This window comes from Alternaria incomplexa (genome assembly GCF_024043165.1).
Source record: "Alternaria incomplexa strain BMP 0042 chromosome Unknown scaffold_11, whole genome shotgun sequence".
In the NCBI taxonomy this organism is placed as follows: Eukaryota; Fungi; Ascomycota; class Dothideomycetes; order Pleosporales; family Pleosporaceae; genus Alternaria; species Alternaria incomplexa.
In genome coordinates this window covers 561,282-577,932 of record NW_026249860.1, presented here as the reverse complement: position 1 = coordinate 577,932, position 16,651 = coordinate 561,282, and the positions used below count along the sequence as shown (strand labels likewise).

At 52.7% G+C, this 16,651-nt stretch overlaps 5 protein-coding genes across 5 annotated transcripts; 3 read left to right on the top strand and 2 right to left on the bottom strand.

Moving 5' to 3' along the window:
- Window positions 1-781: 781 nt before the first annotated feature.
- Window positions 782-2,042, top strand: J4E90_007596 (uncharacterized protein; the record flags this gene model as incomplete). Its single annotated transcript, XM_051437131.1, has 3 exons — window positions 782-895; window positions 952-1,661; window positions 1,721-2,042. The coding sequence occupies 3 exons, from the start codon at window positions 782-784 to the stop codon at window positions 2,040-2,042; spliced, it is 1,146 nt and encodes a 381-aa protein (XP_051288877.1).
- Window positions 2,043-3,631: 1,589 nt separating this feature from the next.
- J4E90_007595 (uncharacterized protein) lies at window positions 3,632-4,811 on the bottom strand (the record flags this gene model as incomplete). The annotated part of the gene is made up of 2 exons (XM_051437130.1): window positions 3,632-4,654; window positions 4,704-4,811. The coding sequence occupies 2 exons, from the start codon at window positions 4,809-4,811 to the stop codon at window positions 3,632-3,634; spliced, it is 1,131 nt and encodes a 376-aa protein (XP_051288876.1).
- Window positions 4,812-6,046: 1,235 nt separating this feature from the next.
- J4E90_007594 (uncharacterized protein) lies at window positions 6,047-6,945 on the top strand (the record flags this gene model as incomplete). The annotated part of the gene is made up of 3 exons (XM_051437129.1): window positions 6,047-6,281; window positions 6,337-6,459; window positions 6,530-6,945. 3 exons carry the CDS (start codon window positions 6,047-6,049, stop codon window positions 6,943-6,945), a joined length of 774 nt encoding a protein of 257 aa, XP_051288875.1.
- A 690-nt stretch (window positions 6,946-7,635) lies between these two features.
- On the bottom strand, window positions 7,636-10,445 carry J4E90_007593 (uncharacterized protein; the record flags this gene model as incomplete). Its single annotated transcript, XM_051437128.1, has 6 exons — window positions 7,636-8,159; window positions 8,544-9,063; window positions 9,119-9,504; window positions 9,552-10,006; window positions 10,148-10,185; window positions 10,392-10,445. The coding sequence occupies 6 exons, from the start codon at window positions 10,443-10,445 to the stop codon at window positions 7,636-7,638; spliced, it is 1,977 nt and encodes a 658-aa protein (XP_051288874.1).
- Window positions 10,446-10,954: 509 nt separating this feature from the next.
- Window positions 10,955-15,319, top strand: J4E90_007592 (uncharacterized protein; the record flags this gene model as incomplete). Its single annotated transcript, XM_051437127.1, has 8 exons — window positions 10,955-11,086; window positions 11,137-11,228; window positions 11,455-11,605; window positions 11,654-12,242; window positions 12,322-12,917; window positions 12,971-13,532; window positions 13,581-14,003; window positions 14,055-15,319. 8 exons carry the CDS (start codon window positions 10,955-10,957, stop codon window positions 15,317-15,319), a joined length of 3,810 nt encoding a protein of 1,269 aa, XP_051288873.1.
- Between the last annotated feature and the right edge of the window lie 1,332 nt (window positions 15,320-16,651).

The following is a 16,651-nucleotide window of genomic DNA, read 5'->3' as shown; positions in this document are numbered from 1 at the left end:
TGGATTGGACTGATGGATGACGTCACATGTGTGCCAAGGATGGCCGGTGCTGGATAGAAACGCGTCTCGCGCCTCACAAATCAGGAAACCACACGCTATTCTGGCGTCTACATCAATATATCCTCACAAATGCTTCACGTCCCTAGACCATTGTAGCCGCCCAGGTCACAGATGCATTTTGGTAATGTTCTAATGAGCTGTGCTGTAGTAGGCAAAACGAAGAGTTAGCTAGGAAGAAAGTAGCTCCTTCCTCGCACAGTGTAGCTCCGTCGTCGCTGCTACTGCTGCTGCTGCTTGCTCACACCACTCACGGCTTCATGGAGAAGCGGGTGAACTCACTCACTAGACGCCCACATTGGCGGTACCCAAATTACCGATGAAGATCAGGCCGCCCCGGCTCAATTGTACGCGATGTTAATCATGAGATTGGTCGAGCTCATGTACAAGCTGAAGAGCAGCTTTGCACAACCGCCTACGAGCAGACTTCCCCGGGGCCAAGGTTGACCTGCCGCTCCATAGTAACAGACCGCCTAGAACCGTTGGTCAAGCCGGAAATCCCGACATTGTGCTCACAGTAAAGGTTGGAGTGAGAGAACCACGTGGCTCAGCTTCCTCCCGTGGTCAGGTAAGGCAGTGGGCTGGATGGGCGAATTATATACTTCAGTTCTGCTGCTGACTTGACTTCCAGTCTTCTACACTCCCGAGGTCTCTTCTTTACAGCATCTTATCACAATACTTCCTTCATATTTACACACTTCGTATCACAACCTCCCTCGCCACAATGGCGACAGTATCGTTGGACGTACCTCCGGCGATCCATGTTGAGATTCCGGCACATACTCGATGGGCTGAGCTCAATGAGCAGCCGCAGCGCGGTAAAGTTGACCGCAACACTGTGTATCGTACAATGCTAACTATGTATCTTCTGCAGTAACGGCAAGGTCTCCGCAGAGTGACTTCGACGTGAATGACCCAGTCTGGCCTGTCACCCAAGACATCGCAACCGAGAGAGCACGACTTGTGGGCGCATACTACGGCACAGTCCCTGCTGGCATGTCTCACGCTATCGTTGGTGCGCCTGAGGACGAAGCGGGGCAAACGCTCGCCAAGATCGTCTTCAACAGGGCCCGAGATACCGTGCAGACTGAGCGTTACGGACCCAAGTCGTTCATACAGAGATTCATCCGCGGGAAGCTCAGTACTCTCAATGTGAAAGTACTGATCACCAACTGGATGCTGGATGCATGTATCTGTCAGTTTGAGGTCGAAGGCGAAGGTGAAGCAGGAATTGCTAATCGAGACGCAAACCGCGCGGTATATGAACAAGGCATCGCAGATCTTCAGCAGTTATGGGAACGTGAATACACTCATGCTTGGAAGTCTGCTGATTCGACTGCTGTTGGTGCCCGCGGTCTGAACAAGAAGCGGCTGGAGCGCGCTCGCGAACTCTACCGGGTGATGAAAGACGCGCCCCCGGTCTTTGACATTGACCCACCCAATGGTAGCCCGTACTGGGAGTCAGCACTCGAATGCGAACAGGCGAAGCTGGTCCCATTCATGAATCGGGCCAAGGCTGATCGTCTGAGGAAGTACGAGGAGTACTTCACAAAAGACATGGTTGCGTCTCATTACAGCACTATCATGAACATCGTGGACATTCGGTAAGTGTTCGATTCCGGTTCAGCATATGGCATTGCTCAGTTTAACTAACATTTCTCAGCCGGCTTGCCGAGAACGCCAACATCGACGGCGTCCCCCAATTCTGGTCGATGATCGTCAATCAATGGTCACACACTTGCGATCTTGTACTCAGACACGTAACGGACCCTCAGCTCGGCATTCGTAGGGAATTGTTGATGATAGATCCATCACTCCGCGCGGCCGCCTACCACTACTGGTCAGACCGAAGCCTTGAGTGCTTCCAGCACATCCGCCGACTCTTCAACCGCCTCGGGTACAATGTCGGCTATGGTGAATGGAAAGATATCCCGATTCTGAGCGTGGGTCATCGAGGCAGGAAGCGAGCGAGGACCGACGAGTGAAAGGCACGTCGCAAAGCGCCGTTTGAATTGACAGGTGATGGTTTAATGTACGGAGTGGGAATGGACTGAGACGACGACATTGCGTCGGGCCAATGCCACGGTATTTTCCTTTATTGTGCGCGAATACTACGACGGAGTTAGCCCCGATGAGACCAGCGAGTGATTTGACTTTGGATGCGACGATCCTTCCCGAGCCATCGGAGTCTTCGCCCATGCACAACCATCAATCCCCATCAATTCGCATCGAATGACCCTCGACCAATCTTTGATACATATCAACATCGCGCTATCGTTCAGCGAATACATTATATGCGGCGGCGAAACCTAAATGCAAACGAGGCCGTTCAGCTTGCGACGAGCCACCAACCATCGACGGCGATATCGCGGCGGGAGTCGTAAGCCGGAACTCACCCCGACGAGACGAAATGATGTCCGAGCTGTGACACGCGCTTCAAGTCACCCACAGGATCGGTCGACCACGTTGCAGTACAAGCTCTGGGTGGTGTGCGTTGCTCCATCTACCTGCTTCTCGCAAACGCACCACCCACGACATCTTCTTCGCCATGGGCTGTGCAGCTCACTATCGTTACCATCATTTCTGCCCACTGGCATACAGCGGTGAGTGCGCAGCACTGTGTAACCACGACTCCGGAAACTTGGACACACGGCGCAACCTTCAATAGCCACTATGTAGGAGGCCATGAGATCCATCACGGTCGCTCTTTGTGGACCTTCAAGCAAGTTCGAGTCCTACCATCGCCCGGTTCACCACACGGCGCCCACCGGCTTGAGGTTGCATACGACAACTGAACAACGCGCATCAACAGCTGTAGGCCACCGGGGTCTGATCATGTTCACCAAAACGGCAGTCGGAATCGATGGAGATGCTGCGGACATGTTGAGACTATACTTTGTCAACAAGTCTAGTCCCACAGGCACCGAAGCATACACATGTGTGGTAGATATTTTCATCCTCGTTCGGAGAAACACATACTAACATATTTCTTTACAGGCATTTGCCCATCTTGCCGATGCGATAGCTGTGATTGGCGAGGTCTAGCTTTCCACGCTTGGAGACGCTACTGCTGACCTCGCGCGCCTATCGCCTGTATGTGTCCTCCGTGTCATTGGCTGCGTGTTATACCATGACACCGATAACACGCCTCATGGTTGTACCGTTTAGGTAAGATCAAATCGACTATAACGTCGTACTCTACCACGTCATATCGGTGTAGCAAGACTGTTATCACTCGACAGTAGCAGACACTGGGAATCCGTGCACGGGGATCGTCGGTCACCCCACATCAGAAAGAGCGGGGATATATTCAAGCAACTATCACACGACGCACAACTTTCTCAAGTCGCTCGAATACCTCCAGGATGGCTCATGACCAATCACACTCATATCACAGAGACCAATGTATACGTCCAGACGCCGGGCTTTCTTTGATCACTGATCAGATTGTTTTCATCCGTATCTACATTATGAGGAAAAAGATATACTAAAGGAATCATCCAGGTTACTCGCGCCACCAACTCTTCTACCCCCCAACATCTATCGTGGTAAGTCCAAAGGGTGCAAGGTCCGTCTAGTTGTTCTGCTTGTTCTTGCCGCCGGCACCTCCAGCCTTTCCTCCCTTGCCCTTGTGGTGAGGCTCAGGCATAGCCTCACGGTTGTTGAGCTTGGCCTTGCCGCCAGCGCCGCCAGCACCTCCTGCCTTGCCTCCCTTGCCCTTGTGGTGCGGCTCAGGCTCGCGTCCGAAAAGCTTGGCCAAACCGCCAGCACCGGCACCTCCAGCACCACCAGCGGCACCACCAGCCTTACCTCCCTTGCCCTTGTGATGGGGTTCGGGGACAGCCTCGCGGTTGTTGAGCTTGGCCTTTCCACCAGCACCACCAGCGGCCTTGCCTCCTTTGCCCTTGTGGTGTGGCTCAGGCTCGCGTCCGAACAGCTTGGCCAAACCGCCAGCACCGGCTCCGCCAGCACCTCCAGCCTTGCCTCCCTTACCCTTGTGATGGGGCTCGGGCACGGCTTCGCGGTTGTTGACCTTTCGGCCACCAGCTCCGCCAGCAGCCTTGCCGCCCTTGCCCTTGTGGTGGGGAGAGCGAGTGTGGAGGTCGGCCCAGTGAGCGTCGTCCTCCTCCTGGGTCAGCTCTTCGGCCTCGCGGTTGTTGAGCTTGCCCCGGCCACCAGCACCACCGGCACCTCCAGCAGCTTTTCCGCCCTTGCCCTTGTGGTGAGGAGAGCGAGTGTGGAGGTCGGCCCAGTGAGCGTCGTCCTCTTCTTGGGTCAACTCTTCAGCGTCACGGCCGAAAAGCTTGGCCAAGCCGCCAGCGCCACCGGCACCGGCACCAGCACCGCCAGCCTTTCCACCCTTGCCCTTGTGATGGGGAGAGCGAGTGTGGAGGTCGGCCCAATGAGCATCGTCCTCTTCCTGGGTCAACTCTTCAGCATCACGGCCGAAGAGCTTGGCCAAGCCACCAGCGCCGGCGCCACCGGCACCAGCACCAGCACCGCCAGCCTTTCCACCCTTGCCCTTGTGGTGACGGGCTTCGACTCCACGGCCTGCAAGGGCAGCAACGAGGTTAGATGTGTGGACTGGTCCGCTTCCCTGGAGAACTGTAAGTTTATGACATGCCCAGGATAATCGCATAACTTACTGGCATGCGTGCCTTGACAGCGTTGTCAACGGCTTGCTTGTTGTTCGGCACAACGTAGGCAGAGGTTGAGGCACCCAGGGCCAAAAGAGTAAGTGCGGTAAATCTCATATTGAATAAAGTTTAACTGAGTCTGGAATCGGTTGAAAGAATGGATCTGCCAGCAGAGAAGAATGGATGAAACAGAACTGAGCAGGATGTGAGAAGGAATGAGCACGTTCAACGTTGATGCCTTTTACTTCTGGAGCTTCGAGATGCTTTATAAGTCAACTCGACTCCTGGTAGGCATGGCGGTTGCATGCTTGCTCGCTCTCGCCTTCAACTCCTGAGACATGTTGCATTGCCTACGGCACAGAAGCGGAGGTGGCACCCCACCTGCCGCCTGCAGGAAGCCACTGTGCTCGCTTCGATGCGATGGCGATGGACGGCGTTTGCATGGGAAGCCAAACACAGAAAGTCTTGACGGCCTGGCGTCTCCACCAACGACACCGCCAGCCGTCGACAAGGCCTGTCGGTGTCTCGAGAACACGGTCATGTCCAACCCAGCCGCCAGGCTACGAGGTCCTGCCTCAGGCTCCGCGACAACATCCACCGGGTACCTTTCGCGCATCGCCAATGCGATCTGGAGCTTGCTTTGATAGAGACTGTTGGTCCTCGGGAACTGACCACTCATTTGGTCGAGACTAGTCCAGAAAGGGTTTAGCCTCGGAAACCATTGGCGCGCAGCCGCGGTTCTGTTGTTCCAGCCCTGGCAACTTTTGACGTTATTTCCGTTGTTCTGTCATCATGCGGTTGGGACGTTTGTTCCATGTGCGTGTCATGTCAGTGTAAGAATCTCGTTTTGGCTGGCGCGCCAAGCTGAAACGATGGTGCCGAATTATGAACATCCAGTCTTGGCTAAGTGTCCACTTCGAAACCCATGCAACAGTTGAACCAACGAAAAAGCGGCGACGATCCCGCCTTCTGCGTCTCAGAAGGCTTGGTAAAAGCTTGATGCCTTGGAGCAAGGCTATTGTTGCCTGGGCAGATGGAACAAGACGCCTTGGAGAAAGCGGCCTGCACGGCATAGCGGCACCCTTTGAGATGTTCCGTGTTTCGGTGACCTACCCATGGCGATACCGAGAACGTATCGGGGGTCGATGTTGGCAGGTCTACCATAGTCTTCGCGCCAACGTCTCCCACTTACTCGCTCGCTGGTCTTCCATCTCTATTCATCTTCGTCCTATTCAAGCGTTGAGCGCAGCATTCTCTTCTCTATCGCAGGTCGACTAATATTTCTCCTTTCAACATCACTTTATTGTGCTTTCATCTCATTCATTGTATTCTTCGCGCAATCGAAAAACATCATGGAAAAATACACAGATTCCAGCTCATCGCAAGGCGACGCCGAGAATACCGCTTTTATTACAACACCCTACCAAAGCGATGACAGGCAACGGCGGAGAAGCTACATCTATCTCACACTATTCAACTTGTTCCTTTTCACAGTGTCAATGCTGTCGTTGTTATGCTCGGTCATGTCGCAAAAAGACTACTCGGGCCACTCGGCGGCTAAGCTAATGGATCAGTTCGACATCTTCTGTAGGTACTCAGATCCTAATCGTACCCCTAATGAATACTGGCTGATATGACCTAGCGCCTGCAAAGCACGTTGTTGAGTACAGTCACACAAAATTTGAACTACCCAACCCTTTGAACTCTTCGAAGTATGTCGGCATTACGGATGATGTAGAGAACGCATGGATGGACGTTGCATATCGTAAGTCATCATCTCTACGCCCCTATACCCGCGCCCTCTCCACCCAAACCCCATCACTAACACATCACAGTGCCCGACCAAATGGTCTCGATGGAAGACTTCCCCAAGCTACAAAAGCCCGCCGACGCCCTACAAGTCACCGACCCCAAGACAGGCGAAACAGGCTACCGAGTCGGACTTGAAGTCTTCCACCAACTGCACTGCCTCAACCTCCTCCGCATGTCAACCTACCCCGACTACTACCCCAAGCTCTGGTGGAGCGACACCAACGACAAGCCTGAAAAGGTCAGGGCGCATCTAGATCACTGCATTGAGATCCTCCGCATGAACCTCATGTGTCTTTCTGACGTCAACGTCTTTACTTTCCATCCGCAGGAGGGTAAGGAGGGATACTGGCCTGACTACGAGAGTCACCATGTTTGCAGGAACTTCGACAAGATCAAGGATTGGGCTAACGACAATGCGATGCCGGACCTTGATGTGTAGGCTTAGCTTTCTTGCCGGTTGGAGACGGCGCGTGTAAATAGCATAATAGCATCGACAATATATCAGCGCGTGGAGCAGCATTATCACGTAACAAATCTAATGCTCATGATGAGTGATCGAACACCCTTGTTGCCATTGTTGCATGCTGCATGTTGCTCACTCAAGCTTCTCTTCCCCATATGAAACAGGCTGTTTCAGTTTCGCATCACAGTCCGAGCATTTCGCCCCGCTTACGCACCTTTGTTATGCAGCATCATGCTTTGTTCTTCCAACTGCTTGGGCAGAGGGCACATGCATCGCTGTCGAATTGCTCTAATTGGTGGCTGCAACGATGACGCCCTTCCATAGATGGGCAGTGTTATGAGAGCGAACAAGTATATGATGCAAGAGAATCTGCGACGTCGGCTCGCGTCTGCACTCATGTCATGGAAAACCAGTTGGCTGAACGTCATCATATTACGAAACACAAGCTTTTGGAATCTAGATTGGTATTCAATGACGCCAACAAATAAAATAGAATGGAAGCTCTCTCGCGAGAGCCTTCAGCATAGAACCCAGGCATAAATGCAAATAGTGGACATCTAGCAATGTCAAGAGTGGGGTATATGTCAGTGACAACCAGAATGCCGCCGAAGCAGTCCACCGTCTTCTAAACGCCGGAAACCATGTCGTCCTCCCTGATGACGTGTGTTACAGGTCTAGATCCGGCATTTGTAGATCGTCGCCTGGCTCCATAAGGTTCATGAGATAGCGCGAGCCTGAGAACCAGTCCTGCATGGGATTGGAATTTCCCTGAGACGCTCCAAAACCGAAGCCGGACGAACCAACGGCATCCATGTTATTCATCGCCTCGCCTTTCTCAAACGCGGTCGTCGTGGCTGCAGTGGAAGCGTTGGGATATGTCGTGGGCCATGCGGTATCAGGCATCAATCCAAGCGCACTAAGGTACGGATCGAATTGGGACATTGCGTTGAGGTCCAGCTGCGTGCCATCAACGGTTGTATAATACCCTGACTGGTTATTTTGCATAACTCCCCGGGATCTTGACGCAGCATCCTGTTTCTTAGCCGTGACGTAGAGCCTGGCAACTCGTAGGAAAAGATGGCACATCTTGTAGAGCTTGTCTGCACCTTCGGAAATTGTGCGGCAAGATTCCAGGCTGCCGACAAATTCGGAAAGGGAGTTTAGATCTGGTTCAACGTCGGACGTATCGGCTTTTTGGATGGAGTGGCAGAATATCACAATGAAACTGCAGGTATGAGTTAGCTGCGACCGTGCGCTGGAAAGCATCAAGTGACTTACGGTGTGAACGGTGCCTGAAGAACCGACCAATGTACATATCCCGACCAGAGGTCCTCCTGACCCTTTTTGTTGAACTGTGCACTAGCCCTCATATGGGCGACAAGGGCCGCTCTCGAGGATTCGAGGCACTCCTGATTAAAGCTCATATTTCCTGGACTGACCGCGCGCTGTATGAGTGCACAGGTAGAATAGTGCATGACGACATCGGAGTGAAAGAAGATGTCTTGGACTCTCTCGAAAGAGCCTTCAACCAAGAAAGTCAGTGCAGTTCAAATCTCGCCGACGGTGAAACTTACCCTGAACGTATTCGTTGACTTCTGATCCTTGTTTACCCTGAGATTTGTGCACATAGCGCTTGTATTGAGACGGGAGTGGTGTCTCATTTGGACTGTTGCCTATTTTGTTCGATCTCGGCGTACCGAGATGATACGTTTGGCCTTGTTGCGAAAAGTCGACGATCGACGCATCCCCACGCTCGTACCAGGCTTGGTTAAGACTGTTGACAAGTTCAATCGCGATTCGCGTGCGCTCTTCCGTAGATCTTGTAAAGGCGGCAGGGCAAAATAGCTTCTCGTATGTCAGGCCCTGGACTCGCGCAACCTTAATCCAGTACGATAAGAAGGCGCTTGATTCGGCGTGCTTGTCGTTAGGGTCGCTGGATACTACAAACGGTAACGATATGTCCCAGTCCTGGAGGATACTTGAGCGACCCAAACGTAGCGAAAGCGTCTTGTCAAGCATGTAGATCATCCAGAAGATATGGATCTTCGTCTGTCTGTCTTCGGGATTGTCGTCTATCATAGTGTTGATTCGATGCTAAATGCAGGACGTTAGCGGTCGTCTCACACGCATTTTGCACATGATTGCTTACATAGCCCAAGCTCTGACACAAGCCCGCAGCGCTGGATATCATAATCCAGCAAAGAGATGGCTTGCACATCTCGACCGCCTGCGCAGCGCCAAGGACCAAAGCCATAATATTCTCGTAGCTTGCCGGTAAGAATATAGCTAGCTGCGACAGTGCTACCTCTGTTTGCCTGCGACTTATGATGGCGTACGATTGATAGTTGGTGGTGTCCATATTGACTAGTGGCAAGGTCCGGAATTCGTTGAACACGTTCTCCAACACGCCGAACGTGAGCACACGGCGAGCGGCGCTACAAGTTTCTGGGTTATGATACACATCATAGAAGATCTCTTTGAGATTGGCCATTCTCAAGAACGGAAACACCACTGCGAAGGCCATAGTTGGATATTCTGGTCATGTCAGATCGGCTTGAATGGTACAAAGTCTGTAGACATACCACTAGCTTTCTCCAAAGCATAGCACGCAATTTCCCAAGGCGGTCGTTCCAGCTTCGATGGGTCAATGTCGACAAGTGACTGGTTGATCAAGGGGTTGGAAGTTGCAGGGTTTTGGCCGTGCTGAGAGACCATCTCCGAAAGAGCAGTAAGTGCCAACTTGACTTCTTCATTCTGTCCAATAGAGGGTGTACTCCCGATCGCTCGTGCCAGCATCTCGCGAGCATAGTCTGACTGGCTATTGATAGAACTCTCGCCCTCGAATGGCGCGGGTGTGGGGGCTTCGACGAGGACACTTCCAGGACTCCTTGAAGGGCCAACTCGGCTCGACCGCGATTGGCTGCTGGATTCATGCGAGTCTTTCTGGAGGTCCAGACTGCCGAGTTTCGTTGCGAGACTGGCAAGAACATTCTCAATACCAGCTAAGCGGTCTTCAATTCTATCAATCTTCTTCTCGCTAAATCGAGTCAGCTCGAACAAGATTACTCAACGCCAGATCAGCACGATTCGATTGTTTGGCCGCGGGGCAAAGAACGGTCGACGGGTAAGGCTGACGCCACAAGCAGCGAGGTCCACTTTGGAAGCGGTTCAGACGTACTATTCTTCAGATATGTGAACCCTTTGTCGCTGCGCTTTCTGTTGAGGGGGAGCTGTTTTGCAAGCTGCACGAATCAGCGGCAACTTCAAGTTCAGGCCCAACAAATCATACTCAATTTGCTTGCTTTGCAGTTGGAACATGGCACGCCTCTGTCGCAACGTATCTTGCGTGTCCGGCAGGCATCGCACTAGATGTGGGTCGTCAATCTGGGCGCTGATCTGGGTGGCTGGCTCATGCGACTTACCGCACGCTTGGACATGGGCCCATCAAGCGACGCATCCATATCGTCGTCTTCCATATTGTCAGCTACGCAATCCGAGCCGCAGTATTCTACGCGTGGTGTGCAAGAGTGGCGGATATTGTGGACTTTATCGGAGCGCGGGCTTCTCGGAACCCGGGGCTGTGGGAACTATCAACGATGTCATCACTAACAGCAGAAATCTCGCACCGACAGGCAGCAGTCCAATATCTCACCAACTAAACCTTCCAGAGTGTCGAAGATACAGGGTTTTGAAGTCTAGATGCAGCATTCGGCCTCACCAGGCATCACTACGAAGAACGCGCGATCTCGTGACTGTGCCAAGGCCCGGGACTTGCCGATTGGCTCGCATTGCTCGTATCCCGCGCCATTTGGGAAATCTTCAGCCGCTTGCGACGCGCCCTCTGATCGCCCTTTTCACCGCGGATCCGGACTTTGCAAAGTCCGGCAAACATGAGCTATGTGCGCAACTTCGACGAGATGGCTTCAGATATCAATGTGGCGCACTGCAGTCCAATCGTCCAAGGACTGCAATACTCACCCCAAACATGTCGACGAGTAAAGAAATGGTCGACACGCCCGAGCAGCGCGCCAGCGATGACGTCAAGACAAGCAAGGCGCCGACAGTCAAAAGCGATGTCACGTCTGAAGAGCCAAAGGGTGGCATGGGTGGCTACGTCGTAAGTGTATTGAACAAATTAGAAGGAACACGATGCTCACGACATACCAGCGCATCTTCAAGTATGCAGATCGTACAAGCTGGATCCTCAACACCATCGCATTCGTTGCAGCCATCGCCGCTGGAACACTACTTCCGTTAATGTAAGAGACATGCACACATCACGATCTTTTGTCCCCTCCATCAATGTTCGAAACGTGGTGGCCTGGATGATTGCGCATTGCTATTGTTTCGTTCATGTGAAATGATAAACATCAATGGAAAGTTGTCCGGGCCTCACACTACGTGTCAAGGACGGTCAAAGATTCTCGCAAGACCTATCGTCGATCAATCAATAATCACACACTAACGGAATCCTCCATCACACAGGGATCTGGTCTTTGGCAAGTTCATCTCGACGTTCACTGGGTTCGCGACTGGCTCGATCACGCCAGCGCAATATCGTGCCGAAGTGAACAAATACACATTGTACTTCATCTACCTCTTTGTTGCGAAGTTTGGTCTCGTCTACATTCACTCGGTATGTGACTAACAAGCTACATCCGTGAAAGCATGCTCACGTTCGCAGGCATTTGTATCCATCGCAGCCATCCGCACCACCAAGGCCTTACGATTGGACTTCATCAAGAGTATTCTCCGCCAGAACATCGCATACTTCGACTCAGATGAAGCCGCTTCGGTCACGACACAGGCTACGACGAACGGAAACAATGTCAACAACGGTATATCGGAGAAGCTCACGTTGACCGTTCAAGGTGTATCGACCTTCGTCTCAGCATTCATCATCGCCTTCATCGTCCAATGGAAACTTACCCTGATAACGATCAGCATCGTTCCTACAATCATGATCGTTGTCGGTGTTTCCATCGGCATTGATACCAAGAACGAGAATCAATTGCTACCGATTTACTCCAAAGCCGGACAACTTGCGGAAGAGATTTTCGCGACTGTGCGCACGGTTCACGCGTTCTGGCTTCATCCATTGCTGTCCAGTAAGTATGACAAGCTTCTTGGCGATGCCCAGGAGGTTGGTATGAAGAAGTCCCCGAACTATGCCGTCATGTTCTCAGTCGAGTTCTTCTGCATCTATGCGGGCTATGGTCTGGCCTTCTGGCAAGGCATCCGGATGTGGGCCAGGGGCGAAGTCCAAGAGAGTGGTATGTGAAGCACCGACCTGGGTCGAATTGTTCCTCAGATCTACCCGATTGATACTATTATGTACTAATCCGTTGACAGGCGACGTGTTTACCGTCATCCTCGCTGTCATTGTCGCAGCAACCGCTATGACAACAATAGCACCTCAGATCATATCTCTGACGAAGGCCTCTTCTTCTGCCGACGAGTTATTCAAAACCATCGATCGGAAGTCCGAGATTGATCCCTTGAGTGTTGATGGCAAGGTGCCTAGCGTGTGTCAAGGTGTTGTCGAGATTCGAGACGTCAGCTTTGCCTATCCCGCTAGACCTGACATCACAGTCTTGAAGAGCTTAACGCTATCTGCGCCTGCTGGAAAGACTACAGCCCTCGTAGGAGCATCAGGCAGCGGCAAATCGACAATCATCGGCTTGATAGAGCGATGGTATGATCAGGCTAGCGGCGCCATATACCTCGACGGTACTGACATACGAGAGCTCAATCTCACCTGGCTACGTACGAATATCCGATTAGTACAGCAAGAACCAGTGCTTTTCTCCGGTACTGTCTACGAAAACGTCGCATTCGGCTTGTTCGGCACCGACAAGGCCAACTTGCCCGAGAGCGAGCAGCGAGCGCTCGTAGAGAAGGCCTGCAAGAACGCTTATGCCGAAGAGTTCATCGAGCGGCTGCCAAAGGTGAGCCATGTTGCTCCTCAGATACTTGCATATGGATTGTTAACGTTGAATAGGGTTATGACACGCAGTTGGGTGAGCGTGCTATGAACCTCTCGGGCGGTCAGAAGCAACGACTAGCCATCGCGCGCAGTATCGTCTCGGAGCCAACTGTCCTTCTCTTGGATGAAGCCACCAGCGCTTTGGACCCAAAGGCAGAGAAGATCGTACAGCAAGCACTTGAGCGTGTCTCTCAAGGTCGCACAACCATCGTCATCGCTCATAAGCTTTCTACCATTCGCAATGCCGACAACATCGCAGTCATGGCTGCTGGAATTGTGGTTGAACAAGGTTCACACGACGAGCTTCTCGCTGCTGGTGGTGCATACGCTCGTCTCGTCAGAGCCCAGGACCTCGGCCAAGCAGAGGGCGAAGAGCAGGAAGACCAAGATTTTGCCGCAGAGAAGATTGATCTAGTACGGACGCAGACTCAAGCATCCGCTATCGGCCAAGAAGCGAAAGTTTCCGACAAAGACAGCATCAATTACAACCTGGTGAAGTGTGCCTGGATAGTGCTCAAGGAACAGGGTGCCCTTTGGAAGTGCTTTCTCATATTGGGAATTGCAACACTAGCTGGAGGTAAGTTGTCAACTCGTTTCTTGTTCGACTGTTACTGACCTACCACAGGAGCGACCTACCCAGCTCAAGCCATCCTGTTCTCTCGCGTCGTCGAAGCCTTCCAACTGTCTTCCAAGAGGGCAGTAGAACAGGGCGACTTTTACTCCTTGATGTTCTTCGTTGTCGCAATCGGCAATCTTGTTGTCTATGGCGCTGTTGGCTGGGCCAGCAACGTTGTCGCACAGGTTGTCGCCAGGGTATACAGACGCGAGATCTTCGACCTTGTCCTCAAGCAAGACATGGCATTCTTCGACGATCAAGACAATGCAAGCGGCGCGCTCGCCTCCAAACTCGGAGCCTACCCTGACGCACTGCGCGACCTTATGGGCTTCAACCTGATGCTCATTTTCATCAACATCGTCAACATCGTTTCTTCCTCGATTCTTGCCATCGTGGTTGGCTGGAAGCTCGGTCTTGTAGTTGTCTTTGGAGGTAAGTATCACTTCTCAGTTCTCTCCAGTAATCGACACTGACTTGGCGCAGCTATGCCTCCAATCGTGTTTTCTGGGTACCTCAGGATTCGACTTGAATTCAAGCTAGAAGATCTTACGGGCAAACGTTTCGCCAGCAGCGCTGCACTCGCATCCGAAGCAGTCTCCGCCATTCGCACAGTCTCCAGTCTCGCGCTCGAAAGACACATCCTCGCCCGGTACGAAGATCGACTACGAGGTGTCGCAAGAGACGGCATCAAAGCTTTGGTGTGGACCATGTTTTGGTACGCACTGACGCAGTCCATCTCATTCTTGGCAATGGCCCTGGGCTTTTGGTACGGCGGCCGACTGATCAGCACGGGAGAATACACGACTACCCAATTCTTCACGGTCTTCATCGGTGTCATTTTCTCTGGAGAGGCAGCTGCAGCCTTCTTCTCTTACACTACGAGTCTCACAAAGTCGGCCACTGCGGCCAACTACGTTTTTCGGTTGCGGGCAATGAAGCCTGCAGTGCAGGAAGACGCATCAAAGCCGCCATTTGACGACGAGAAGGACAAGAGTCCAGCGCATATTGAGGTGCAAGACCTTGCTTTCGCGTACAAGTCTCGGACCCACGCCAAGGTCCTGGAGGGCATCGATATCGATGTCCGCCCCGGTCAATTCATTGCTCTCGTCGGCGCTTCAGGCTGCGGGAAGTCAACAATGGTTTCGCTCTTGGAGAGGTTCTATGATCCCGTTGCGGGGCGTATCACCTGCGATGGCGCTCCGTTGATGGACCTCTGTCCACGCAAGTACCGCCGAGGTGTGTCTTTGGTCCAGCAAGAGCCAGTCCTGTATCAAGGCTCGGTCCGGGACAACATCGCCATGGGTGTTGAAGTCGACGTGACTGACGCTCAGGTCGAAGCCGCAGCCAAGCAGTCGAACATATCCGACTTCGTTGCATCTTTGCCAAACGGCTTTGCGACGATGTGTGGTAGTAGAGGCACGCAACTATCGGGTGGGCAGCGCCAGCGTATCGCCATCGCCAGAGCACTCATCCGCGAGCCACGCCTACTGCTTCTTGACGAAGCTACTTCCGCACTGGATACTGAATCCGAGAGGGTAGTTCAGGCGGCGCTCGAGGAAGCGCAGAGTGGACGTACAACTGTCGCGGTAGCGCATCGTCTCAGTACTATCAAGGATGCGGACATGATCATGGTGTTCGCGAGGGGAAAGATTGTGGAAAGTGGCACACATCAAGAACTACTTGACAAGAAGGGTGTGTACTATGAGATGTGCTTGGGCCAAAGTATGGATCGGGCGGTCCCGACATGACGTTCGAAGCACGGCTCATCGTTTCCTCTTCATCTGCACTATGATCGTAAATAGAACCTTTGATAGACTTCGCGATACGTAATATACCCATCTTCAATATTCGACTTGAGGCTGCTGATGTCAATCTGGAAAACGTGCATCGTACGGTCGCCCGAGCATGAAATCCAGTTTGCCGACAGTTCGCGCCATGAAGCTATGACGTACTCCATGAGTGACTTCAGGTCCCACCTGGTGCCATAAGGCAAGTGAGCACGCGACAGTAGATGATGCGCGAAATGGCCTGAGGAGACGAACGTGTTGATGCAGAAGTTCAGCGGAGAAGCGGTGGCCCGCGGCCGGATCATGCTAATGCCTCGCTTATCGACCAGGGTCTTGCGCCACTCTCGGGGGCATCGTTCCTTCTTCCTCACCTCCCGAGGCCAGCGGTTGTACGTGCCTCACCACCCCCGAGGATTGCGATACCGACCGCTGAAGTACCTGACGCGACTTTTCCTTGCTGTTCTTCGTTGGCGCGTTTAGGTTTATCCCACCGTTGGATGAACGTCCGATGTACGCGTCTTTAGACAGCTCTGACGCGCGCTGGGCCCACGAAGCGCGTCATGGCTTTACTCTCGAGAACCACCGCCTTAACCCGCAAATTGCACGAAAAGACCGGCGTGTGGCTCTAACGACCCATATGCCGCCGCCGCGTGTGTGGAGGTGCTGAAGCACAACGCGATCCATCATCGTCAGGTCAAACCGCCAAGACGTCTCACGTATTCCCCGGGACCAATCGCAACCCGCGCAACCAAAGCTTCCTGGCCAGAGCATGTCTTAGCATCGCTCGTGTCAACAGTTTCATACTCTTTTCCTGACGATCGCACACTGTATACTGTGGCAGTAGGTGAGCCTTAGTTTCAAGGACAACAACGTTGGCCCAATAACAGAACAGCCGTTTCAATGGCATACTCCGCACCGCGCTGGGGATCAAGGTAGCCCCGAGCTGACCCACTGATTCGCGCTTTGGAGACGTTATGCGACTGAAGGTAATGACCCTGACGGCAAGCCCCCAAGCCGTCATCCCACATTGATAGCATTGGCGTCTCCATCTCCATTGCTTCACTTTCCTTTCCACTTCTTGACTGATGCGGATCATCGTTCCTTAGGAAGTCAGGTACTATTTTCATTTCTCCGTCGACCGGATACATTCATTTTCGGTTCTTAGTCCTGGGGACATTGTTTACTTTACTATAGTTTGTTGATGTTACTTGCGCGAGCGCAATTCAGCGTACATTTACTTAATACCTTTCATCATATCTACCATGGCTCGCTATCAGCTTCGACGACCATCGC